The sequence below is a fragment of the Delphinapterus leucas genome, chromosome 12, assembly GCF_059928025.1.
Source record: "Delphinapterus leucas isolate spDelLeu-1000000601 "Yukka" chromosome 12, BTC_Dleu_Yukka2, whole genome shotgun sequence".
Classification (NCBI taxonomy): Eukaryota; Metazoa; Chordata; class Mammalia; order Artiodactyla; family Monodontidae; genus Delphinapterus; species Delphinapterus leucas.
The window spans coordinates 94012101-94038526 of record NC_143140.1 but is presented as its reverse complement, the minus strand read 5'-3'; the positions used below and the strand labels follow the sequence as shown (position 1 = coordinate 94038526).

At 46.8% G+C, this 26426-nt stretch overlaps 1 protein-coding gene across 3 annotated transcripts in view; it reads left to right on the top strand.

Moving 5' to 3' along the window:
• Positions 1-26426, top strand: part of RPS6KA2 (ribosomal protein S6 kinase A2) — a 348783-nt gene that overhangs the window by 26587 nt on the left and 295770 nt on the right. The window contains exons 1-2 of one of the 3 annotated variants that reach the window (XM_022560954.3): positions 24157-24278; positions 24370-24420. In XM_022560954.3, the coding sequence (XP_022416662.1) occupies positions 24237-24278; positions 24370-24420 (93 nt within the window). In that variant the 5' untranslated portion in view covers positions 24157-24236. Of the gene's footprint in view, positions 1-24156; positions 24279-24369; positions 24421-26426 lie in introns of those variants that run through there. The other 2 variants (XM_089922245.1, XM_022560937.3) reach the window with 2 other exon arrangements.

Sequence of the window (26426 nt, the reverse complement as noted above, 5' to 3'; positions counted from 1 at the left end):
GTGAGGGAAACTTAAAATGCACATATATACTTTAAATATTTAGAAATATGAAGTATAAATATAAATAGTTGCTTATTTTGTAAAAACAAACACCACACAGAGGGGATACACCAAAAATGAATAGAGCGTGAGTAGGAATGGTGCAGAAAGCATAAGGGTTAGATTGAGACTTCTCAGGTACTTTTAATATACTTCAAACAGTTTATTTTTGACTTTTAAACGGGGTGTTTATATACCAACAGCCATAACTTCATGGCTTTGTCCACTGACAAGGATTTCCAGGAGGGCACCCCAGTAGTCATGAGAGAGCCTGCACCTAGATCTTGTTTTCTGAGTTACATCCCCACTGAAGCGGACGGAGGATGCCTGGAGTGGCGATGATTCCAGGTCTGGAGCAGGCAAAGCACAGGCAAGCCTGGTGGAGACGTGTAGAACATGTAGCCTTCTTTAGAAGACCTATTAACCAGATTTTGAAAAGTTATGCAATAAAACAAATAATAGTGGCAATAGATTATCAAGCCTAGAATGTAAAAAATTGATGAATCTATTGTGATACTAAAAGGAAAAAAAGTGAGAGGGGCCTCTCACTTTTTTTTCCAATTTTTAAAAATTGAGGTGTAGTGGATTTACAGTGTTGTGTTAGTTTCAGGTATACAGCAAAATGATTCAGTTTTATATATATATAAACATTTATATGTGTGTGTCTATATATATATATATATAAAACTGAATCAGATCCTTTTCCCTTATAGGTTATTACAAAATACTGAGCACAGTTTCCTGTGCTATAACCTTGCTGGTTGTCTGTTTTATATGTAGTAGTGTGTATATGTTAATCCCAAACTCCTAATTTATCCCTCCCCTCCCTTCCTGTCTGGTAACCATAAGTGTGTTTTCTATGTCTGTGGGTCTATTTCTGTTCATTTGTATCATTTTTTTAGATTCCACATAAGAGATATCATATGATGTTTATCTTTCTCTGTCTGACTTACTTCACTTAGTATGATAATCTCTAGGCCCATCCATGTTGCTGCAAATGGCATTATTTCATTCTTTTCATGGCTGAGTAATATTCCATTGTATATAGACAACATCTTCTTTATCCACTCCGCTGTCGATGGACATAATTAGGTTGCTTCCATGTCTTCGCTATTGTAAACAGCGCTGCAGTGAAAATTGGGGTGCATGTATCTTTTTGAACCAGGTTTTTCTCCAGATATATGCCCAGGAGTGGGATTGCTGGGCCGGATGGTAGTTCTATCTTTAGTGTTTTAAGGAACCTCCATACTGTTCTCCATAGTGGCAGTATCAATTTACATTGCCACCGAGAGGGAGCTCTTCTTAATAGAAGGAAGTTAGTTAATAAATGACAAAGGAATGATAGAATTCGAAAATCACCATTTCAACCTCCAGTTACTAAGGAGTACAGGCAAGGATCTGGGGTGGACACTGAAACCACCGGGTGACAGGTTGGGAAGCAGGGCAGTCACACAATCTCCGTGTATCGCCACACAAACCACTCGTGACCAGGGACTAGGAAGGGGACCTTTGCAGTGAGAGGTCTGGCAGACACCTCCTTTATCATCCGATCACACATGGCATGAGCAGTAACATTCCTCTGATGAGGGGCAAAGGACGATACACAGCACCACTTCCGCAGCCTTCTCGCCAAAAACAGCCTTGGCCAAAAAAAGGTCTAATCTCATTCTAACAGGAGGAAACAAATAGAAAAATTCAGGTTGTGGAGGAGTCTGCAATGCAACTAGCCTGGACTCTTCAGAGATAAAAGGGTGAGGGTTTTTCTAGATTAAGTGAGACTAAAGAGCTGTGACAGCACAATGTAGAATAATCAACATTTTGATCCTGGCTTAAAAAAATGCAGCAAAGGGCTTCCCTTGTGGCTCAGTGGTTAAGAATCCGCCTGCCAACGCAGGAGACACGGATTCGAGCCCTGGTCCGGTAAGATCCCACATGCTGCGGAGCAACTAAGCCCGTGCGCCACAACTACTGAGCCTGCGCTCTAGAGCCCGCGAGCCACAACTACTGAGCCCGTGCACCTAGAGCTCGTGCTCCGCTACAAGGGAAGCCACGGCATTGAGAAGCCCGTGCACCACCACAACTAGAGAAAGCCCGCGTGCAGCAACGAAGACCCAACACAGCCAAAAAAAAAAAAAAAAAAAAAATTTAAAAGATTAAAAAAAAAATGCCGCAAAGACATTTAGGGACAATTGGAGAAATTTAATTAGAAACTGTACATTTTATAATATCATTAATTTTAAATTTCTCAGACATGATAATATTATTGTGACCATGGAGAACATCCTGGATCTTAGAAGAACATGCTGAAATATTAAGAGGTTGAAATGTCAAGATGCTTACAAGTTACTTTTGATAGGTTTGGCCAAAAAAAATTCGTATGTAATTATATAGAGAGAAATAAAAGAAATATTGCAAAATGGTAGCAGTTGGTGAACCAAAGCAAAGAGCACATGGGTGTTTGTTGTTCTGTCCGCCTTTCTATGGGTTTGTGATTGTTTCACATAGAACATTTGGAGGAAAAGCTAGACTCTCAGCAGATCTCAGAGGGGGTCATAGCAGCTGGCGGGCAGGTTTTTAATTTTACAAACCTGTGTGTGGTTCTGCTTTGCTGATTGTGGTCCGTGGTATGTGTGTGCGCAGTGTGTGTGCATGTGCGCAGTGTGTGTGCGTGTGCCCATGCACGTGTGTGCTGCTTTCTTGATTGGCTCACGAGGATCTGTGTTCCCGTCTGATTACAGAGCAGTGATCTGTGCATGGCTGCATTGAGCCACCAGGAGTGGTTGTGAATTTTGTGGCTGGGAAATATCACGGCTTCTGGTGACATTTTCACATCCAGTGCTTATGTCGTGGTGCTGAGGGAGAGAGGCACAGGAAAGGGAAGAGCGTAGCTTTTTGACATTCAGGTCAGATTTGTGACTTTTATTAGATGCTATTAGAATGAAATACATATATGTTTTATTCCTTTTGACCCTTTACTCCCAAAGGCTCACACATTTCATCCTATTTCTGTACAAGATAAGAATCTGACTTCTCTGTTGGAATCCCGGTTTAGGTCACTGCAGCCCCATCCGGAGGAAGCCTGTGCGTTTGTGTCTTGGGCGTGGACTCCTGGGTGCATGAGCCCTTAGTGGTCCCGACCCATGTTGGACCCAGGTATTTGTCAGTGGGTTACTGCTCTACGGACCAGTGCCTTGTGAGTTATTTTTTTAAACAGTATCTGTCTTAGGAGGGAAGCATATGAATCCGTGTGAAGTTGAAACTTTGCTTCTTTTCCCCTAGTTGCCCATTTGATAACCTCCTGAGAGGTTATCTAATTTTTTTAATGCTTCCACTGAGTAACACATACAAGAAGTTCTGGTTTCAAATATTTTGAAATCAGACTGAGTCATTTTATATCCACTTACCATTTATTTTCCTCAGAGAACGAGTAATGCGGAAGGTGTTCCTACCATCTTCCAGTTCAGTTCACTTCAGTGATGTCTTGAGGTCAACGCTGCGCGCACACTAAGAAAACGTAGACCCTGCAAGGTCTTGCGATGTGGCACATGCAGCTGTGGAACATACAGCAGAATTCCCATGTAAAGTTGTGGAAGGGTTCTTCCCTTATTTTAAAATCTCAGTGGAAGTCTTTTGTATATCTGTCATCCATACTCATGTTTTAAAAATTGCGGCATAGGGCTTCCCTGGTGGCGCAGTGGTTGAGAGTCCGCCTGCCGATGCAGGGGACACGGGTTCGTGCCCCGGTCCGGGAGGATCCCACATGCTGTGGAGTGGCTGGGCCCGTGAGCCATGGCCGCTGAGCCTGCGCGTCTGGAGCCTGTGCTCCGCAACGGGAGAGGCCACAACAGTGAGAGAGAGGCCCGCGTACCAAAAAAAAAACAACCAAAAAACCAAAAAACTTGCGGCATAGTTTTTACACTTCTTCATCTTTGACATCTTTAGAACAGGCATCAATATCAACAGCGCTATTTTTTAAAACTACTGAAAACTGTCTTATCAGCTTGGTGCTGTGTAGAAGCAAATAGTACGGCTACTACCCTCGGTGAGCTACGCTGTGGTTTTTATTCACTCCTTTTATTTGTAGAATGAATTAGTATAGATGGAAAACTAAGGCAAAGTAGGCAAAGAGCAATACAATATCCCTGTCCAGGGTACTGAGCCCTCCTCGGGCTAAAAACTTCTGGGATTGTTCCCTGCGCACTCACTCAGCAGTTCCTTTGAATTTCTCTTTTTATTGTCTCTTTCTGTCTGATTCTGTTGCCATGGATACATCTCAGGCCCTCGCGCTCTCTCTGAAATGCCTGTCCTGTTGGCTGAATGGGGGGAAGAGATGGGAATGGACCCTCAAAGGCAGCGCCACCTCTCAGTGGGAATTTCTCCTTCTGAGCACTGCACTGTTTCTTAAATTAATTAGTATCTGTAGGTCTTAAGTTATAGGCTAGATGATACAATTTTGGTAAAGTATGTTCGTTTGAATTTAGGTTTCAATAGTATGTAAGTCATACGGGCGTTATCGTATGTTAGCAGTTAGAAATCAAAGGAGGCTGAAAAGAGTAACAAACTATCCCAATAGCTCAGCAGTTTGAAGAAGTAAGGGTTCATCCCTCCCCGTGTCACGTCCAGTAAAGTATTTGGTGGGCAGCCTTTGCAGGCAGTGCGCTGCGGCCCGGCCCCTTCAGTTGGTCAGTGCCACCACACCCTGGTTCACCTCGCAGGTCTCACTGGGTCCCCATGACAGTGGGAGGGGAAATGGAAGAGATGAGAGTTCTTCTAGACTGCAGATTGGTGGCTGCAGAATAATTTCTAAATTCATGTTTCACGTTCATAAAAAGCGATCTTTGATCATTGTTTCTTTAATGGATCCTGCACAGGAAACGGCACTTCCCTTGGAGCTCTCTAAAATGCTAGGCTCAGATAGATCCAGCTTTAGAGAAGGCATTAGCACGTGTTGCCAAGATATTTTCCTTTAGCTTCAGTGAATAATAATGGGCAATTTGAAAGGTAGATATTTATTCTTGCTCTGCTGTGCCTTTAGATAAAAGGGCTCATATGATTTTTAGATTAGATTTTAAAAATATGTTCTCTTTTTTTAAAAAAAATGTGTTCTCATGGTTCTTTATGGGTTAACATAGCCAACATTTGAAAATGGTTCTTGATTATAATTGGTTTTGCAGACAATCCTTTTATAAAACATAATATCTTTGATGTGGTGTCCCAGTAAGATGGTCTGGGTGCAATTAGAAGTCTTGGGCATAAAGCCATTCAATATCTTTGAAAAACTTTAAATATATTTTATGTTTATTATTCTAAAAATGTGTGTATACCAGTGACATGGAGTTGATCAGTAACTATCAACCAACCAGTCAATATTTATTGAGTGTCTGCTGTGGGCCAGATAGAATACTAGGTACCAGTCATCCCTCAGCCCTGACGTACAAGACAGTCCAACTTAAATATCCATCATACATGTGCTGGAGGAAGGTGAAGTAGAAATCTAGTCTATCTCCCATGTTATTACTCCATAACGTGCTCTAAATTCAATTATAATTTTAACATGCTTCCTTTGGAAAAAAAAAAAACAACAATAATGTCCAAAGAGTTTTCTTTATAGTGAAAGTAAATGTTCCAATACTATGTGTTACGGGTTGACTTGAGCCCCCGCTAAAGATGTGCTGTGGTCCTAACCCCCAGTATTTGTGAATGTGACCCTTTTTGGAAAGAGGCTCTGCAGATGTAAAGAAGCGAAGGTGAGGTCTTCAGGGTGGGCCCTGGCCCAGCATGGTTCTCAAGAGGAGGAGAAGAGATGCAGACACACACGTGACAACGGGGACAGGGGTTGGGTGATGCTTCCACAAGCCCAGGAGCACCGAGGGTTGCCGGCCACACCAGGAGCTGGAGGAGACAAGGAAGGGTCCTCCCTGCAGCTTTCAGAGGGAGCCCAGCCCTGCCAGCACCTTGACCTCAGACTCCCGGCCTCCAGACTGTGAGACAAGCACTTCTCTTGTTTTCATCCCCCCAGTTTGTGGGGCTCTGTTATGGCAGCCCTCGGAGACTAATACAATGTATTATAAATAAACTCAGAAAACAAATGATAAAATATAGAATCAGTTCCTTTTAATCTTGTTAGAGCGCAACATAATCGAATCTGGTTTTAGCAGAATCACCTTATAGGTTTTGCTGGCTGTAGGAAGCTGGTCGTGGGGGTGACAGTGAGGTTTGGGCGGCAGCAGCAGGGAGGGGATTTGTCAGATGTGGCTCCTGGTTCCCGCTCTGGGAGCCTCCATGTCACCTCGATCCCTGGAGGGTCGAGAACACAGAGACAGGACCCAGAGGACACAGAGACGCCCTCACGAGGGTCTCATCATTCAGTTTGAGTCATTTGAAAATACAACCTATGAGACCGCTTTTCCTCTGAATTGTCTTAGTTATTTTCATTTAGGAAGGGAGAGTTTTCTGACTTTTACAGGAAGTACTCTTTATCTGGGCGCTGTTTAGTTTGGGACGGGATCGTTGAATTTATAGCCCATCAGACGCTCCTTGGCAGATTTCTCAGTGGAGGAACAGTGGACCTAAAAGGTGGAAAACCCGTGACACTGTTAAACTGATCTGCTCATTAGATCACTCGAAAACATGCAACTGGGTAGGGCCTTTCAAGGTGTTTGACGCTTTTAGTTTAAAATTACTCATAAAATGAGGTGTGAAGTTGCAGGAGCCTGCCTGAGAAGGTGCTGGGAGCAGGTCACCTGAGCTACTTCCTGTTCACTGTCGAGTCAGGGGAGGGGGCCAGGTGTCCAACACACACGCGGCATCAGGGTTTCCACTGTGCTAAAGGCCAGGAAAGAAACACAGAGGACACTGCAGGCTTGAGAGGGTGTCTTAGGGCACAGGGGACTCCACTCCACAGTGCTGCCTGGGGGCCCCCCTCTTAGGGTGATGTTTGGACTGAAGCCAAAGGGGGCTGTATCGATGGGTTGGACACCTGCTTTCATCCCCTCATCTTCCAAGACGAGATGGTGGTAAGGTTTTATAAGACGTTCTGTCTGCACAGTTCTGAGCCTACAGTGACTGGTAACCATTGTTCAGCTTTATAATTAACATCCTGAAACAGGTACTGAAATACCTGAGATGACTTTGGAACCCCTGGAGAAAGAAAGGCTGCATTATATTCCAGGCAATTTTCTTGTTAAGTAGGTTTTAATTTTTGAGAGCTATTGTTCTAGGCATTGTATATATGATGACTTAAGAAGAACAATTAACCAAGACTTTCCATTCCTTGATCATGCAACTATAGCTTGCATGCTGGACTCAGATTTCCAAAAATGCTATTTTGGACTTATTTTGAAAGGTCGGGGGATACCTGCCTTTGATCCAAAGATTAAAAAGAATTTTTGAACATGTGAACTATCTTTTTAAATTAGTAAGTGTTGATTCTAGAGTAAATTTTTTCTTTTCTTTTTTTTTTTTTTGTGGTACGCAGGCCTCTCACTGTTGTGGCCTCTCCTTTTGCGGAGCACAGGCTCCGGATGCGCAGGCTCAGTGGCCATGGCTCACGGGCCCAGCCGCTCCCCGGCATGTGGGATCTTCCCGGACCGGGGCACGAACCCGCGTCCCCTGCATCGGCAACCACTGTGCCACCAGGGAAGCCCGGCACATTTCTTTTTAATAATAATAATAATAATAATAATAATAATTTCTCAGGAGGATAGGGGAAAGGCCAGCCTGCTGCCTTGGTTGCTGGACCTGCCAGTGCACTGGTTTCCTTTTGCGGGTTCACTACATGCATTTTCTTTGATTGAAGGCTAAGTATTTGGGATGCTTTTCATCTCCCAGCTCCACGTCACCTCTCCTGTCAGTGCAGGTACACAGATCCCTTCCGTTCAAGGAGAGAATAATCCCCACAGGGGGATTCCAGAGGACATGAATGCACAAAATGCTTATATCTTTCATAGAATTTTTAACATTAATGGATAATAACAGAAGAGGGATAAAGTACACAAATAGAGGGTCCTTATATACAGATAAATATACAGTACTCTTGGTAATGCCTGGACCTTTCATGGTGCTCTTTATTTTTATGGGCCTGAGGGTCATAATTTATCTTATGATAGGAAACTTTAGTGCTAACTGCAGCTTTATTTTCTTTTTTAAAATTTATTTATTTATTTTTGGCTGCGTTGGGTCTTCGTTGCTGTACGCGGTTGCGGTGCTTGGGCTTCTCACTGCAGTGGCTTCTCTTGTTGCAGAGCATGGGCTCTAGGCGTGCAGGCTTCAGTAGTTGTGGCACGTGGGCTCAGTAGTTGTGGCTCGCGGGCTTAGTTGCTCCGTGGCATGTGGGATCTTCCCAGACCAGGGCTCGAACCCATGTCCCCTGAATTTGCAGGCGGATTCTTAACCACTGTGCCACCAGGGAAGCCCTAACTGCAGCTTATTAATGAATTTATTTTTATGTCTATATAGTCTCTTAGTCATATTTATTATTTCACATTGTAGTGCTTAACTTTTAAAAACCAGTTAGGGAGATCAGAAGCATAATCGAAACAACAACCAGAATCTTCAAGACTTTAGGAACCTGACAGAAATTTCAAGAGGAAAATTCTCAGAGGCTCATGTGTGTACAGTATGGGTTCCACAAGAACAGACTGATAATGACATGTGATTTCAGTGGCAGTTCCACAGCAGCCGTACATCTAGCCATCCTCTAACATCTTAAAAGCAATTTTCAGCCATTTTTGCTCATCGCCTCGGGAGTTTCCACGTGTGAATCTTAGAAAATGGCTTAGAAATGCAGCTATGGAAAATTCAGGGACATTTTCTAGATGTTATGCAAATTAAAACATCACATGCTTCCCAGCTCTTCCCTCCGAGGTGACCAGAAGCAACGCAGAAGAGCGGAACAAGGCCCCGCCCTGTGGGTGCCGAGTCCCAGATCCTGTAAAGTCTAGTGTGGGACGTGGTTTGCAGGCATTTGGCGCCCGGTGGTCCTGGCCAGGCCTGTGATTCAGGTCTCGTTGCCGGGCTTGTCGGGATACTTCCTGCCCTGTGATTGCCACGACTCAGATCTTTAGGTAAACTGCCGGTGTGGGGCTCGTGACAGGGATCCTTTCTTCTTCTTGCTTCCTTAGTGCCTCCTTCCTTTCCTGCTAGAGCGCGTGCCCAGCCCACGTCCTCCTGCTGGGGTTTCAGGAAGGACCATGGGACCCTGTGTGGGGGCAGGACCCTCACCAGGACCCTTGCCCCCACTGCCTTGCCCACGGGGGCTTTTCGTTCTCAGTGGCTTCTCACCTGTGCCTTCTCCCATGTCTCTCACCTCCTCAGCGTGGCCAGGTCCTGGATGAAGGGCAAGGACACCCTGGCTGGGGTCCTCACCTCACAGATCGACCAGGTGAGCGGGGCTTAAGGGCCCATAACTGTGATGTCCAGCCTGGCTCGGGCCTCTGTTTCACAAACAAAACCACGTCTGAAATAGAAGGGCTGTTACTTGACACTTGAGTCTGCATCTCGGCATCCTGGTGGAGCATTTATGAACTGTGGGCACGGGTGCACTTACTTTTGGTACAATTACGCTGCAAATGTGAACACGTTTTACCTGTCCAGGTAACGCCCAGTGGGCTTGATGACCGATTTGCTTCTCGTGCACTTCACCAGTGGAAGCTTCATGTCTCAAATACTTTTGATTTTCCTTTTGGAGGATATTTAGTCAAACTGCACAATAATTTCTGGGTCCCATTTCTGGACATTCTCTTTTTAAGGCCCTAATTAATTAGTCTGTACAAAACCTCAGGGCCAAAGAGACATATTTAATACCCAGTATTTAAGGAGTATTGGTTAAAAGAAATGACATACAGTCAATTTAGGTTTTAAAAATTGTTCTACTTGGTCTCATTTCATCATTTTATAAACATGTTAGGTGCTGTGTATCATTTGATCACAGAGATGATCACTTTAATAGTAGTAACTATACTTTAAGTAGCAGTTTAACCTTATGGTTACATACGAATAAATTATTTTGTGTTTATTAATGAGGTGGCTTGTCTAATTTTCTCTATTTCTTAGTAAAGCTTCCAACCACTGGTTAAACTTTGCTCTGATGTAATTAGTCCAGGGAATCTTCTGGGTCAGTGGTGGGCTGGGCGCACCTGGCTTAGTGCTCCCAATTCCCGTGCCTCAGTTTCTCCATCTGGGGGTTGGGGGTGCCTGCTGTACCACACCCCCTGCCCCGAGAGGGGGACCTAAAAACATCCGCTCCGGTGCCTGGCACCTGGCATCACCCAGCAGAGGTGGTGGCTTTGCTGTGGGAATGTCCCCATCTCCTGGTGTCAGAATTCTACCTTATTTTAAGCACTTAAGACCCTCCAAAATCTAAGACTGGGTCTCATTTTAAAATCTTATTTTATTATCTAGTCTATTTTTTCGTGAATAAGTTAAAGTAAAGAGCCCCTACAACTAGCTGGAAGTAATTCACTTCTCTTCTGTGTTTGCTGAAGTCTAGGGAGGGATTTAAAAAAAACATTTTCTGAAAACGGCCCCCCGCCAAACCCTACCCTGGCTTTTTGAAATTGCACACCTTTAAGACTATGAAATAATTATTCCTCCTAATCCTTTTCCTTTAATCGGTTATAAACTATTTGCATAACTAATAAGTGATAAAACATAAGTTGAACAAATTTGATTTCTCAAAATATTAAATTTTTTGCAATCAAATATACTCATTGATTTAAAATTATGTGTGTGAATATATGTATGTGAAACATTTTTAATATAAAATTTTTAGAGTTTAAAAGTTGAATATAATTATAAAAGTAAAACTTGTTTCATTAAAAGTTGTATAAACCTTTCTTTTCCCTTTACCTCCCCTCCCCCCTGCCCCTCCTATTTCATTTCTCTTTTCTCTGGATCCTCTATGTTTTACCTTTGGATCGATAACTTTATCAATTATGCTTTTTCTAGCTCTGATATGCTAGATAAGTCTAGCACATCAGAGCCTTTTAAATGCTTTAAATTTCTTTAAAAGCACACAGTAAGTGTCCTTAAAAGATACACGGTTAAATTATTACGAAACCGATGACAACACTTCTGAAAAACCACTTACGAAAGTGCTAATTCCCAGTTTAAATCGTTTTCCTTGTCTTCTTCCGCAGAGACATTGAGTCCGTAAGAACCTCATGAATTTCTCAATTTCACTGTTAATTCTGTTATATCTAAAACTTTTGGCATTTATCCAGTTCCTTTTGTAGGGTCGAAGTTTTATTCCTTCTGGATTCTTCCTGTTTAAAAGCTGAAGTGAAGAATCATATGTCAGTTATTTTACATTATAAATGTCCTTTGCAGTTAAGAGCAGACTGAAGCCTTATGCTTCCAGTGCCTCTCATGAAGTAAAGTATTTTCCCTGGGACAGATTATGAAGTTAAGGGCGAGGGAGTTTGAAATCATCCCGGGTGAAGGAACGCTGACTACGCAAATACATACAAGTGCGATTTGGCGGGTAGCGCATTCTTACAGTTTACATTTCCCTTCTCAACCCCTTCCTTTTTAAAAAAAACTTAGCCGCTCACAGCTCCTGATATAACAGGGGACCAGGCCGTGGAGATGGACCGTGTCAGGAGCTGGGCTGCATCTCGTCCCCTGCCTGTGTTCTGGGTGGGCTGAGGGCAGACACTGCCACAGATGTGTCAGAATCACCGAAGACCTTTTATCCGGACTCCTACTCTGTGGGCCTAATTGCACCAGAGTGTACTCCTATCTGGGACTCAGATGAATCACTGACTTAAAATATTTTTCTAGAACTCCTGAGGAGTTGTCCTAATTGAAACAACTATTCTCCAGGATTTAAATGAGTTAATCACATCAGAGAATGCTAGACTGCTAGAAGCAAAACAAGTGCCTGATTTTTTTTTTAACATCTTTATTGGAGTATAATTGCTTTACAATGGCGTGTTAGTTTCTGCTTTATAACAAAGTGAATCAGTTATACATATACATATGTTCCCATATCTCTTCCCTCTTGCGTCTCCCTCCCTCCCACCCTCCCTATCCCACCCCTCTAGGTGGTCACAAAGCACCGAGCTGATCTCCCTGTGCATGCGGCTGCTTCCCACTAGCTATCTACCTTACGTTTGGTAGTGTTTACATGTCCATGCCACTCTCTCACTTTGTCCCAGCTTACCCTTCCCCTTCCCGTGTCCTCAGGTGCATTCTCTAGTAGGTCTGTGTCTTTATTCCCGTCTTACCCCTAGGTTCTTCATGACCTTTTTTTTTTAATTCTTAGATTCCATATATATGTGTTAGCATATGGTATTCGTTTTTCTCTTTCTGACTTACTTCACTCTGTATGACAGACTCTAGGTCCATCCACCTCACTACAAATATCTCAATTTCGTTTCTTTTTGTGGCTGAGTAATATTCCATTGTGTATATGTGCCACATCTTCTTTATCCATTCATCCGATGATGGACACTTAGGTTGCTTCCATGTCCTGGCTATTGTAAATAGAGCTGCAATGAACATTTTGGTACATGACTCTTTTTGAATTATGGTTTTCTCAGGGTATATGCCCAGTAGTGGGATTGCTGGGTCATATGGTAGTTCTATTTGTAGTTTTTTAAGGAACCTCCATACTGTTCTCCATAGTGGCTGTATCAATTTACATTCCCACCAACAGTGCAAGAGTGTTCCGTTTTCTCCACACCCTCTCCAGCATTTATTGTTTGTAGATTTTTTGATTATGGCCATTCTGACCTGTGTGAGATGATATCTCATTGTAGTTTTGATTTGCAGTTCTTTAATGATTAGTGATGTTGAGCATTCTTTCATGTGTTTGTTGGCAATCTGTATATCTTCTTTGGAGAAATGTCTGTTTAGGTCTTCTGCCCATTTTTGGATTGGGTTGTTTGTTTTTTTGTTATTGAGCTGCATGAGCTGCTTGTAAATCTTGGAGATTAATCCTTTGTCAGCTGCTTCATTTGCAAATATTTTCTCCCATTCTGAGGGTTGTCTTTTGGTCTTGTAGGGCCCCTAATCCCAGTGGAGCTGCTACTTTGCAAATCCCGCACCAGACAGAGGGGTCTCCCTAGCTGGGCGTGAGGGGAGGGGCCGGCAGATAACCCTTTTAAAAGAGTTGCATCTAACAGTAATTTTTGTTCGTTACAAAGGGGATATCTTCTGACATTTAAAAACGTTGGTATTTCCAAAACGTTGGTATTTCCAAATAAAACAATTGCAGCACTCTTAAGCGTTTCCCCTGGAATCTAAATGCTGTAGCAATTTGATAACCTACCATGATTCTTCTGAAAAAATACATGAAAATGCTTTTCTCTAAACAGGCAAAAATATTTTGTGACTCCTTTTTCTCCTTGAATTCAGATTTCCGTCCCACTTGCCACTTAGAATATTATCCTAATGTGATATACATGAATATTTGCTAGAAAGTCTTTTATTCCTTATATTCTGGCAGAAAAAGTCTGTTCATAAATTGAAATTGATTTTTAAATTTAATTTTCTGTACCCACAAGACTCAAGTTTCTTTTCAATTATTAGAGTTATTGGTATACAGTTGATTAAAATAAAATATTTTAACTTGATAATTATTAAATATAACAAGTAAAATGATGGGAAATTCAGAGTATGTGAGTGACAAGGACAGCCCCCCAGGTTCATGTATCCACAGAGTGCTGCCACAGTGAGCAGGACCAAGCATCAGTGTTTTCTTTAGTTTTCATTCTTACGAGCTGAGGCAACGTGGTCACATAAATAGAAGTGAAAGATGGAAAAGGAAAAAGATTTGACAGAATAATGTCAGGAATGTTTTCAAGCTCCTTCCAAGCTGGATGCCAAAAATCACCTTGTGATTATTTCTAAAGCTCTTATCAGCTGAAAATTTGAATAAATTCTCCTTCAAATTTGTTGAAAGTAAAGAACTGGAAACTGTCACACTTGCTAGAAGATTGGTTCCTCGGTCATCCGAGTGCAGTCAGCTACTCGTGTTTCAAACAGGAGCTCTGTCCACACTCGGGGTTTCCATCCTCCAGAGGAAGGTTTGGGGAGGGGTGAGAGGTGTACCTTTATTTTGCAAAGTGGAAGCAGAGATTGTGAAGGGGCAGGTGGAAAAGGGGAACTGGCCAGAGGAGTTCTTACATAACTTTTAGAAAAGAGTTGAGGATCTGGAAATCATACACAGCTGCTTTAAAAGTATTTAGGGGCTTCCCTGGTGGCGCAGCGGTTGAGGGTCCGCCTGCCGATGCAGGGGACGCGGGTTCGTGCCCCGGTCCGGGAAGATCCCACATGCCGCAGAGCGGCTGGGCCCATGGGCCATGGCCGCTGAGCCTTTTAAAAACAAAATGCTTTTAAAAACAAAATGTTTGGAAGCAAATTATAATGGTTAAGAATATAGGCTTTGGAATTCAGTGAATTTCAGTTCAAATCCTAGCTCTACCAGCTGTGTGACTTTGGGAAAATTTCTTACCCTCTGTCAGTGTTCGTTTCATCATCAGAAACGTGGAGTTCGCACCTCGTGGCGTTACCATGGGGACCGAGGCAGGGAGGCATCTAATCTCTTTGCTGTTCTTCAGATGTCTTCTGGAACACTGTGTACAGGAGGTAATTACTTTAGAAATAATAAACCTTGTAGTAAGTAGAAGAAAAGAGCAATAGCTCCCATAAACCAACAGGGCGACTAGTGTTTATCCATCCTTCGAACCCCTGACATGGCGGTGAGGCCTCTAGAGCCGGTCTGAGCTGCCCAGGCAGCCTAGTGGGTGGTGCCGCGTGAAGTGTCAAAGAGAAAAAGCAGCGAGTCCCTTCCCTTCCCGGGGAAGGGGGAGATTTCACATCGAGCTGGAGGGTTTGAGTGTTGCAAGGACTGTGAGAATCCTGTCATTTCAGGATAAGAAGTGCCCTTAGGAATGAAAGGGACTGAGCTAGTCAGGATTCCCCAAAGAAACAGATCCACAGGATGTATGTGTATATCTGTACAGAGAGAGACAGGCAAGAAATTTATTATGAGGAATTGACTGACACGGCTGTGAGGGCCGGCAGGTCTGCAGTGTGCGGGACGGCCCGGCAGGCTGGCTGCTCCAGCAGGAGCTGAGGACGTAGCCTGATGCGCCATCTGGGGGCAGGATTCGTTCTGCACGGGGACCTCTGCCTTTTAAGGCCTTCAGCTGATGGATGCAGCCCACTCACTGCAGGGAGGGTCATCTGCTTTTCTCGGAGCCTAGTGATTTAAATCTTAGCCGCGCTGCACCTGAAAATAGCCTTACGTCCACAACTACACTGGTGTCTGACTGAACTCTGGGCACCGTGGCCCAGCCCAGTTGACACATCAACTCGCCATCCCGGGAAGCAACGGCGTATCTCTGGCTGAGGCTGAGCAGACAGGTCCCAGGCGGGGCTCTGCGCCCATCCAGGGCAGGGGCAGCACCAATGTGCTGGGAAACTCCCACATCCGGGGGGTTCGTGAACACATTCTAAGCGCATGCTCCTGCCCTGCACACATCCTGGTCTCTGTCAGGCACGAGGCTGAGAGGTGGGGACCGTCCCTGACAGCAGGGAGGCCCTGGTCGGTGCGGCTGGCAGCTTCCCTCTGGAGCCTGGTGTAGCCGCTCGCCTCTGCCCTGCGGATCAGGCCTGGAAGGATCCTGCCCGTGCCGAGGGACGGTTCACGGCGGCTGGCCCTGCTCCCTGGGCCTCGGAACCCAGGCACGCTTTCTCCTGGTGGCTCTGACCTTGAGCTACAGTCTTAGTACAGGGCTTCTGAGCTGTTCTGGAGAGCGTGGCCAGGACCTGTTAACGGCCCCATGTGTGGGTGTGAGTCTCCTGTGATACCCCGGTCCTCGGCCTCCAAACCCGGCCCGCAGCCCCGACAGGCTGGAGTTTTGCCCCTAAAGCCCTGGTTGGTTCTCGCTGAGAGGCGACCTTGCCCCGCCCCGGCCCGGGGGATGCCTGACACTTTGCGGAGATGGTTTTGGCCGTCAACGAGGGCGGCGGCAGCGCGTGCTCCTGGCACCCGGCGCGTAGAGGCCAGGGATGCTGCTAGACATGCTACAGGGCGAGGACGGCCCCCCGCACCCCAGGTGTCAGCGGTGCTGAGGCTGGGACAAGGGGCCCCAAATGCTGGCTCCAGGTACCCCGCCAGCTTCATCAGCCGGGGTTCAGCAGCAGAGAAAGGGTTTATTCACGGGGGCGCCGTGCAAGAAGATGGGAAGACAGATCTCAAATCCACCTCCCCGGAGGCGAGGGCCTCGCGGCATTCACGGGGTAAAGCTGAGGTCTGGGGAGGAGGGGAAAGGTGACTGGAGAGAAGAAAAAGGTGAGGTCGTCAGGGCCCTGTGAAGGCTCACCTAACGCACAGGCTTCTCCCTGGGACGCATGGCAGCGTTGGCCTGCTCCGAGGGTGGAGTTTCCGGCGTCAGATGGTCACCGAGGGGACACTCGCGCATGCCCAGTTGGCGGGTCGTGGGTCCCAACCAGTCTTAACAAACTTGAGCTCGAACTGGGCACCGCTGACTCCAAGCTCCCGAAAAACCACTCAAGCAAACATCTTATCGCTTAGGCCACATGCCTCTTGGAGGACGTGCAAGATTTTGTGAAAACAGAGCAAGCTCGGTCGGGGAAGGCGGCTGACAGGTGTAAGTAAGGGATGTAACTGACTGCTCATCCGCGATTCCCTGGGAAGAGCCCGCCTCTGGAACCTCCCGGATCCACCCCTCCTGTGTTCCGCTGTCTCGTGGTTCACGGCTCAGCCCCCTCTCTGATCTGAGATGCCGTGTCCACACCTGGCTGCTCTGCCCTCTGACGGCAAGAAGGCTGCCCTTCGGTCCCTCCGTCGTTTGCAGCTGGGCCTGCCGGCAGACCACCTGCCCAACCCCAGGAGTGTACGGGATACCGGGAGTCGGGGAGTTAAGTAGGAACACACTCCAAGGACGGGAGAAGCCCCTCATATTATCTCAAATAATCCAAAAACGCACCATCAATTTGTGGACAGTTAAGAATGAAATAGCTTCTAGCTTCTTTGGGAGAGTGGTTGATACCCAACTTGGTCCTAAATACCCTTGTTTCCAGGCTGGTGGGAGAGGTGGGTCTTCTCCACACCCGGGTCCTCTGCCCTCAGTTTAATCCGTATACAGATACAGATTGGTCTTCGGAAGGCACGGCCTTCTTAAACGGAGACAGAGAGGAAGGAGCGAGATGGTTTGTGTTTCCATGAGAGGAGAGACTCTGCCCCAGAGTCCTGCAATACTGTTTACTTAGACGGATTTCTAGTCCTCAAAGGCTGGGAGAGGGCCTTGGTGTTCTAGTCGGATTCGATAATAAGTAGATAATAGTCTCTTTGTAGTAGCAAAACAACACAGGACATCCAAGCGGTTGTGATTTGGACAAGGTGGCCATGGGCCACGTGTGTTACTGAACGAGCAGTGATTGCTTGGCGTAAGACATTTCAGAGTCAGAAAAACTGGGTTTGGTGACCATGGTGACCACGCAGGACTGACTTGCAGAGCAGTGCTGTGGACGCCTGAGTACTTTAGCTAAGCATGTATTTTCTACAGGTGCAGAGAAAGGCTGTAAACAGCACGTTAAGCGCGCATAAGACAATCCCAGTGGACTCTTCAATGTCTAGGATTGGCTTATATTTCAAGTCTAATTACTACAATTGTTTAAATACTCAGTGGATATTTTGACCTAGTTCTCTCGCTATTCTGGGTTGACCCACAAAGGAGTCCTCTGGCTTCCATGACTCTTCTGTCAGCTAGAGGTGCTGTAACGGATACCATGACTGGGCAGGTTAAACACCAGAAATGTGTCTCCTTTCAGTTCTGGAGGCTGGATGTCCAAGATCGAGGTGTCAGCAGAGTTGGTTTCTTCCTAAGACCTCTCTCCTTGCCTTGCAGATGGCTGGCATCACCCTGTGTCCCCATGTGGGCGTCCCTCTGTGGGTGGCTGTGCCCTAGTCTCGTTATATGTGATTAGGGGCACCCACATGACCTTATTTAATTTAATCACCTCTGTAAAGACCCCATCTCCCCACACGGTCCCATTCTAAGGCGCTACGGGCTAGAGCTTCAAAATATGACTCTTTGAGGGAACACGACTCAGCCCACAATAGTTTGTATTTATAAATGATAGGTGTGTTTTAAATTTTTACATGGATCCCTTTTGAAACTTACTGTTTAAAAAACTTTTGGTATTTTTGAGGTTTATTCATGTTGCTCATGTGCTTCTGTCGCATTCATTGTAAGTGCTGTGTAGTATTTCATGGTATAAAAAATACCAGCTTATTTTTCTGTTCCGCTACCAAGGAACCAAGTTAGATGACTTGCATTGTTTTGCTCTTCTAAGCGGTGCTCAGTGGAAAATCTTGTATGTCTCATGAACATACACTAGAATTTTTCTCCCTGGTCTAGAGACTTAAAAATGAAATTGTTGCACAACGAGACACGTGCATTTTCAAATTAACTTGGTATTGAAAAATTCCTCTGCAAAGTGGTTAACTCATTTATTCTCCTTCTAGCAACGTTATGAGATTTCCTGTTTCTCCAAGTACTCGCCAGCTGCCGTTGGATACAATTTGTCCCACTCATGCTGTTTGTAGGAGCAAAGAAATTCTACTCCTAGATGAATACCCAGGGACTCAAACCCGGACATGCATGTTCATTCATATACACGCACGTTCATACATGTACATACATGGTCATAGCAGCATTGTTCACAAAGGCCAAAAGGTGGCAACAGCCCAAGGGTCCATCAACAGAGGAATGGATAAACAGACCACGGGGTGTACAGACAGTGGAATGAAGTAGTGACACACGCTACAATGTGGACGAGCCTCAAAAAGTTGATGCTAAGTGAAAGGAGCCAGACACAAAAAGCCACGTATTGTCTTGTCAACCTTAGAGAGAACAAAGAACAATTTTATTTAAGCAAAAATGAGTTTACTTGGGAAGAGCAGAGGAACTGCAACTTGGGACAAGCAGGCTATGGTAAACCGTAGCCAAATCCAAAGAGACGAGGGGAAGATTGGCCTGTATTAGGTTTTAGGAGGAAATTGGGGAGGGTTGTTTTGAACCCAGGTTTACCAGGGAAGAACCTGGAGTTTGAGGTTTGGCGATTTCTCATTGGCTGCAAACAGCAGCTAGCGCCTTATCGTTGGGGCAGGGAGGGATCGGACCTTCCTTCTCTTCTTAAAGCAGGAGATGAAATTCCTGGGTGAAAAGTGTCCTTCCTCGTCAAAATGATTCTCATCTTCCTTCTTCCCGCTGGTGATGAAGGGCTGGTGTACAAGGGAGCGTTGCCCCTTCAGGGCTCCCCAGCTCCATTTAAAATGAGGTTCCTTTATTTATTTTCACAGTCTGATTCCACTGGTGTGAAATTTCCAGAGGGCACATCCGCAGAGACAGAGCGTAGACTGCTGGTTGCCAGGGCCTGGGTGCGGGCGGGGAGTGGGGAGGGACTGCCTGATGCGCATGGGGTTTTCTTCTGAAGTGAAACCATTTTGGAACTGGATAGTGTAATGGTTACACAACACCGTGGATGCACTAAATAACCACTGAACTATACATTTTAATTGCTTCATCTTACGTGAAATTCACCTCAATGTAGAAAATTTTAAAAAACCTAAACAGAGGTTGCAGACCCCAGGGGTGGTCCAGCCCCCTGGGCCCCCTCTTTTAGCCCCCGTGGGTTCACCTCTCCTTGCTTCCTTTTTACAGCTCAGTTATTCATTGAGCCACTTTCTGTTCTGTTTTCCCTCATCTCTAAGTGTGCACAGTGACATAGTCCTCGGGTACCTTTATCTGCTTCTCACCGGAGGCAGATGTCCTGTGAGCAGCTCTCCGTCCATTAATCGCGGGGCAGAGGGGAAGGAGCCGCAGCTGCCAGGAGGGGCACCCATTCCCATCCAGTCAGGGCTTGGCCTCCCCCGCAACTAGTGACACACCCCTTGGTTTGTTTTATCTAGAAAGGACACAGGTCACAGCCCAGAAACCAGCAAACGGCTGAAGAGGGCAGGTTTCTTGGCTGACACTGTAACACACCTATTAACCCCTTAGAGCCCGTGGAAACCCAGACACGGCCCACGGATCTCTGGAGCTTTGGGTCCCCAGGGAAGGGGGAGAGGAGGGTCTTTAAGGGAGAGGTGATGGAGAACAAGCCCTGCCTTCCCTACAGTTGGTCCGCGTGTGAAGGCAGCGCGTTATTCCCGGGAGCCTCGGTAAGGCCTGAGGACGGAGGCCTGTCCGGCAGCAGGGGCCCAGGCAGGAGGTTCTCCCGGGCTGCGTCCTGTGCTGCCACCTCGTGGTGGACGACGCCGGCTGGGCGGGAGAAGCCAGCGCGATGAGCCAGGGTCATAGGACACGCGGACCCACAGACGCGCCCGAAACGGCAGGCCCCGCTGCAGGGCTGTGTGTGGGGCAGGGGTGGATGTGGACACTGAAGCCACCGCCATGCAAAGACACTTAAGACTCAGTACGGCAGAGGAAGGGTTTATCCAACAGGTTAAGTGAACTGTTTTGGTAATTTCTAAAGGGTTCCAAAACGACAGACCCTTGCGTTGATTTGTAGCGTACTTGTTTATAACAAGTAGGATTTGGGTGGTATCCAGCGCGGTCTTGGGGTCAAGCAGGCCTCAGTCCTGTGTACCAGTGTCTCTGGTGCCCTCTGCTGTCTCTGCTTTGCTGTTCCACCTTCACAAGCCGGCAGGTGGAATAAAGGACCCTTAGATCTACTCAAGCCCCTGGATGCTGACTCCTCGGGGATCCCAGAACGGATGGCAGTGCTCGCAGACAAGGGCGGGCTGTCTTGGGGCCCCTGTCTACTACTCCACTTGGAGAGCCCCTTCATCTTCCTACAGCATCCCCGTGGCCAACACTGACTGAGGCTCCTGCATGCTGGGCGCCTAAAACGTACAGCTCGTTTCTCCCAGCTCCCCCAGACGGCAGGTACTGCCTCATCTCAGCTTTGCAAATGAGGAGACCGAGGCACAGAGGTTAAGTGACTCGCCTAGCGCCTGGTGCCCGGAAACACCCTCTGGTCTGCTGCTCCAGGGCCTGAGCCCCAGCCCCACGCTGCTGCATCTCCTGAACGGTCAGCAGTGCTGGCTGCTGGGCCGGGTGGCGGGGCCAGGCAGGAGGGTGAGCGCCAGCCTTCTCCAAGGCCGGCAGCCGTCAACTGTGTGCACATTTGTTAATTAAAGACATCGGCAATACGCCAGCCAAGTCCTGGCTTGAGAGGACCGAGCTCTCCAAGAATCCATCCCATGTACTAATCTCATTTAGGAAGTAAGAGCATATTCATTCTGTCAACTGCTTGCCTAACTAAAGCGGCTTTTGAGGACTGCACACAGTCTTCTAGTAAACAGGGGAGCGAGCCGGACCCCTCTCGCATTATAAAACTGGACTGTCAGCTTTATATACTTAAAGGCTGCTGTTAAAAGACCCACAAAGATCACATAAAGCTTTGTCATCCAGACGAGAAATTCCAAACACTGTGAACACAGCAGCGCATGCCTCTCACATGTGTCCCACAGCACACGACTACTTTCTAGAGCTTTACGAAAATATTCAAGCCACGTTTTTTCCCAAAATGGTCATTGATCATTTGTTTAGAAATGTTTGGTATTTTATTTCAAACCAATAAAACACAAAAATAGTTGCTGGCCCAGGTTTGTTTCCCACAAACAAGGCTGACAAGTTTCCTCTTCACAGAATACGCCTGGAGTTCAGTCCACTTGTACGAAGGGTCTTACATCACTGCACTCTAGCTTTTGTTCCCTAGCAGAGCTAGCCGTGATGCTATTGAAATCACGCTAGACACATTTTGACGTGAACGAGGTGGCCGGGATGTGACAGGACGGGCTCTGGGGAAGAGGAGGAAGAGGAAGGAACATGGACCGCTTGAGAGTCAGGATTTCCCGCTGGGCCGATAGCAAACCCTGAGCCGGGGGTGTCGTCGGGAATTGTGCGCATCCTCGCCGTCCCACTGCCTTCTCTGTCTTCCAGCCCACCTGCCACCTGCACGTGTGCTTCCGGGGAAGGAGGTGGGATCTGGAAAGGCACCCTGTGCTCTCCACCTCACCGGGGACTGCAGTAGTAAGGCCTGGGGCTTCACCGTTGGAGTTGAAAGAGCCCCTGCCCCCATGCACCCACGTTTGAGTTTGGCTGACCGTGGAGTGGAGGGGACGTCCGGGGGGCAGCGGGAGGGAGAGGACAAACCAATGGCGGGAGAGTGTGGCTGCGGAATGACTGGAGAATCATCATTTCTAAGTCATTCCTGATTCCCCCGTTCAGTTCTCTAAACCTTACCTGCAAGTGGGGACCCAGAAAAATGAGAACGAGGATTAGTGATCCTAAAGGAGGGCATATGCAGAATTTAGCAACTTGTCTTTTTCAGGGAGAACCCCAAACCTTGCGTGCCCGTGTGCACAGTCCCTGGGTTCTGGGATGGCCGGGGTCAGGGTGCACCCCGCATGAGAAGGTGGTCCTTGGGGCTTGGTCGTGGGGTAAGGTAATGGGTGGATGCATGGTGTTGTGGTGCTCTGGGGACCCCCATTTCTTGCTATGAGGCATTCATTTGTAAACACATCACTTACGTGGCGTCAGGGCTCCACCCTTTTTCATGCTGCAGAAGCCAAATCGAACTGGCTTAAGCAAAACTGTCAGTTTATCAGCTCCTGTCATTGAAGAGATGGCTTCTGGCAGGTGTGAATCCAGAGGTTTTGAAACTGTCAGTAGGACGCTGACTTTCTCTCCATCTTTGATTCCAGGCCCATTTCCTAGGTAACAAACTCCAGGCTCAGAGCATCTGCATAGTGGCCACCAGTGGCTCCAGCCTGGGCGGGCCTCCCCTGCTGTGGGTTTCATGCCTGTCTCTGAGCCAGCACTGCACCCAAGCATGACGGGGCCTGACTCACACCCCCGCCAGGGGTGGGTGATTGTGTTGGGGTCGCTTTCACTGGACCGCGTGGGGTTTCCTTCCCACAGAAGAAAAGGTAGCTTTTGCTGAAGAGGGAGAAGCGCTGTGGGTGGAAAGACCATAGACGTTGGCCCTATGTGCCTCGTGCGGTGCAAGCTGGTATAGGAGCTGCAAAAACAAGCAGCAAATCACGTAGAAGGAAACGTGTTCCTGCCATTTAACGGTCACCGTCCAGCTGGGGGACATAAAGCCAGGACAGAAGAGCAGGGGCCGGGCTCGCAGCCTTGTCTGCACTGAGCTGCACCTGGAGGTGTTACAGGGACCGATGGGCCAGGATTCTGTCCCCAGACGCACTGGGTTATTGGATCTGGGAGTTTGTTTCTAACGTGCATCCAATGTGGAGAACCAGGAATGTAAAGAAATTAAAGCCCTTGCAGGTAACTGTCCTCTGTCAGTGGTGTTGGGACACAGAGGCGGTGTCACCCTTGCAGGGTGAACTTGGGATGGTAGTGACCGCTGTGCAGATTTCTCTCTCGGTGGAGTCCCCCCAGGGCCCCCATTCTCGCCTGTTAGGCAGGAGCGTGTCCCGAAGTCATGGGGGGGATTCGGCCCCTCTGTCTTCTGACCCTTGAGCCACCATTATTAGTCAGGGGTGAAAGAGATTAACTTAAATGTGGCCCCTTTCTCCATCTTGTGTTTTAGTGGGTTTGAGCCCAGGAACAGAGAACAGAGGAGAAATGAGGAATAACGCAGAAAATGAAAATTGCACATCCACAAGGTCGTGTGTGCAGAAGTGGGCAGAGGCGTGATTTCTGTTCTCCAGACCCTAAAGTCACGTTCCTAAGTAAAATCTTCAGCCTATTTCAAACTTTGATTCCAGCCAAAGACAGGCTTGGGAAGAGGAAGAGTGTCCTCGACGTGTGTGTCTCTAGGCTGAACCCCGATGACTGAACATGTTTGGAATTTTAATTAGGCGTTCCTTAGCCTGTTTACAGATTAGAATTCTTCTCCCCTGTAGCTGGAATGAACACCTTCGTAGGATGGAGGGCCTTGAAGTCACCTTAAGACGTTAGCCCAGCCCCTGGTGATAAGCACAGCTCCTTAGTCAAATGCTGTGCGTTTGGAGATTAACAAGTGACTTTTTTTTTTTTCTGGTTGCGTTTTGAGGTTGGTGATGGGAACATCACTTCCTTTGGCTGAATCGTAAAAGTTGCACAAAAGTTTGCCAGTTCCCTTCTTTCGGTGTTTACTGAAGGGCTTCCTGAAAGCTAGTGAAACTCCTCAAATTATTGAAAATCATGTGGAGATTTATGTTTAGAAGCAGAAAACTGCCAGGCTTGGTGAGTGTCCGTGTAACTGTCCTCACTAAGGAGCTACCGTCAACGAGGCCCTGTGACTTAAAGGAATTTTCTTCACTTTCTGCTCCCACAGGGCAAGTGTGACCTGACCTCGCTTGAGACAAAGGCAGCCTTGTCAGCTGAGGTAAGTAGCGCTCACGTTGGCTTATCTTCCTGCATGCAAATGTCAGTTATATTTTTTTAATGTTAAACGTGAAGTCTTTTTCAATTTTCTTTGGTTATTTTACGCTGCCCAAAGTCCAGCAGAGCCAGCTGTGGTGCGCTTTCAGAAGAGCACAGCCCTACACAGTACAATTTAAATTCTTTGATGTTCTGCGTGAAACACAGAAACGCGAGTTGTGTAATAACGTCTTTGTACGGCAGGGGTCTGCCTTGTGCGTCAAACTGGGAAAGTCATCCTGCTTTCCCAGGAAGACTGAGAGTTTTATTCTGAGTCTGTGGGCCATTGGGGGTATCATATATGTGATTTTATGTGCAGCCATTCTTTTAAAACTCTATTATGTGCCTTCACAATACGCTGGCATTAAAAGCAGCAAGTGAGATATCAAAGCAAGGCAGGGCTGGGATGCCGGGTGTCGCATGCCGTCTGCCTGGGGATTGGTGGGCTGGCGGCCGGCCAGCTTCCAGACCCTACTGCGTGCGTGTTCAGGGTCCATCAGAAGCTTTTGCAGGAATTAGGCCTAAAATGAATTGTTTTAGATGGAGGTAGATTTCTCATAGTATTTCAAGTAGCTACCTGGTTCGAATACTCACATTATAAATAAGGAATTTTATGAGGCGGTTTTCTGGGTGTTTTGTTTCTCCAGCTCCCATGATCCCAGCAATAGTAATGCTATGTGTACTAGCAAAGCCGAGGCACCTGTAATTGTCGGGGCTGCAGATTCCCCGCAGGCACGGCAGGTACGATGGGCCCGTTCCCTGTAGCTACCAAACAGGTCACAGAAGCCAGGGTTCAGGTCAGCCTTATTTAATTTACGTGATTGCATCAGACTACGTTCTGTTCCTCCTAGACAGAAATACTGCTGGTTTTCGGCATATTGGCATCTTTCTAATAGTCCTGTTTCACCAGCCTTGTCAAGGTGGTGGGCCACCTGGAACCCATGCAGGTCGGGAGCTGCTCCAAGAAGTGATGGCTTCTCAGCAACTCACCGTGGGTCTGGGGTCCCCAGGGGCTGTGCGGAGCCCCAGTAGTTCCAGGACCTGTATTCCTGGAGCAAAGGAAGCTGCGGCTGTGAGTGGCCGAGCTTGCATTTGGTTGCCGGTATGCGTGCAAACAATGCTTATCACCGAATGCCAGGGTCTTACTTTTTACACACTTGGGCTTTTCCTCTCTGGGTCTGATTGTATTTTTATCAACAGCCCAACACAAAGAATTTGGTTGAAAAAAAGGTCCTCGCTACTGTCAGCTTGTATGAATTAGATTTCCTTATTAGACATAAAAATTGTGTCAGTAGAATTAAAAATTAATGATTTTTTACATGGCTGTATAAAATCAAGGTGGTTCTAATTATTTCAGCTAAGTGACTAGACAGATGTCAGGACTATTTTGAACTGCGTCCTAATTTTAGTAAACTCAGGAAGCAAAGTGAGTTGTGGCACGAAATTGATCTTTTGTACTTTTCTCATAACCTTTTCTAGGTCTAGTTTATAACCTGTTCAAGGAAAGAATAATTAAGCTCTAGCTGGTGATTCTTAGTAAAATTTCATTTGGCTTTATATGGAAGCACACAGATGTGGGAGGGACTGTGTGTCTGTTGGAAAAATCAAGTCTCATCGTATGATCCCCGTGTAGACCAGCCACAGCGAACAGGAGTGACGTTTCAGGATGAGCACGTTGCTCTTTTCTTGGTCGTAGAAATGAACGTAGGCAAATAAAAGGAGTCTGGTGGGGGATGGACTGGGTACTGGGGTGGGATAGAGATGCGGGGCCCTTGGGCATCATTTCCTGTGCAATCGATGGCCAGGCCTACAAGGTGTGACCTGTAAGAGCCACGGTGGGGACTGCAAAGCTTTTCAAGGAGGGTGGTTGTTTCCATCAGGCCTGGATCACATCCTAGTCGAGGCTTCTGGGAGCCCGGGAGCAGCTGCTGGGGGTGGCTTCCTCCCCTCTAGGACCCTTAGCCCTCCAGT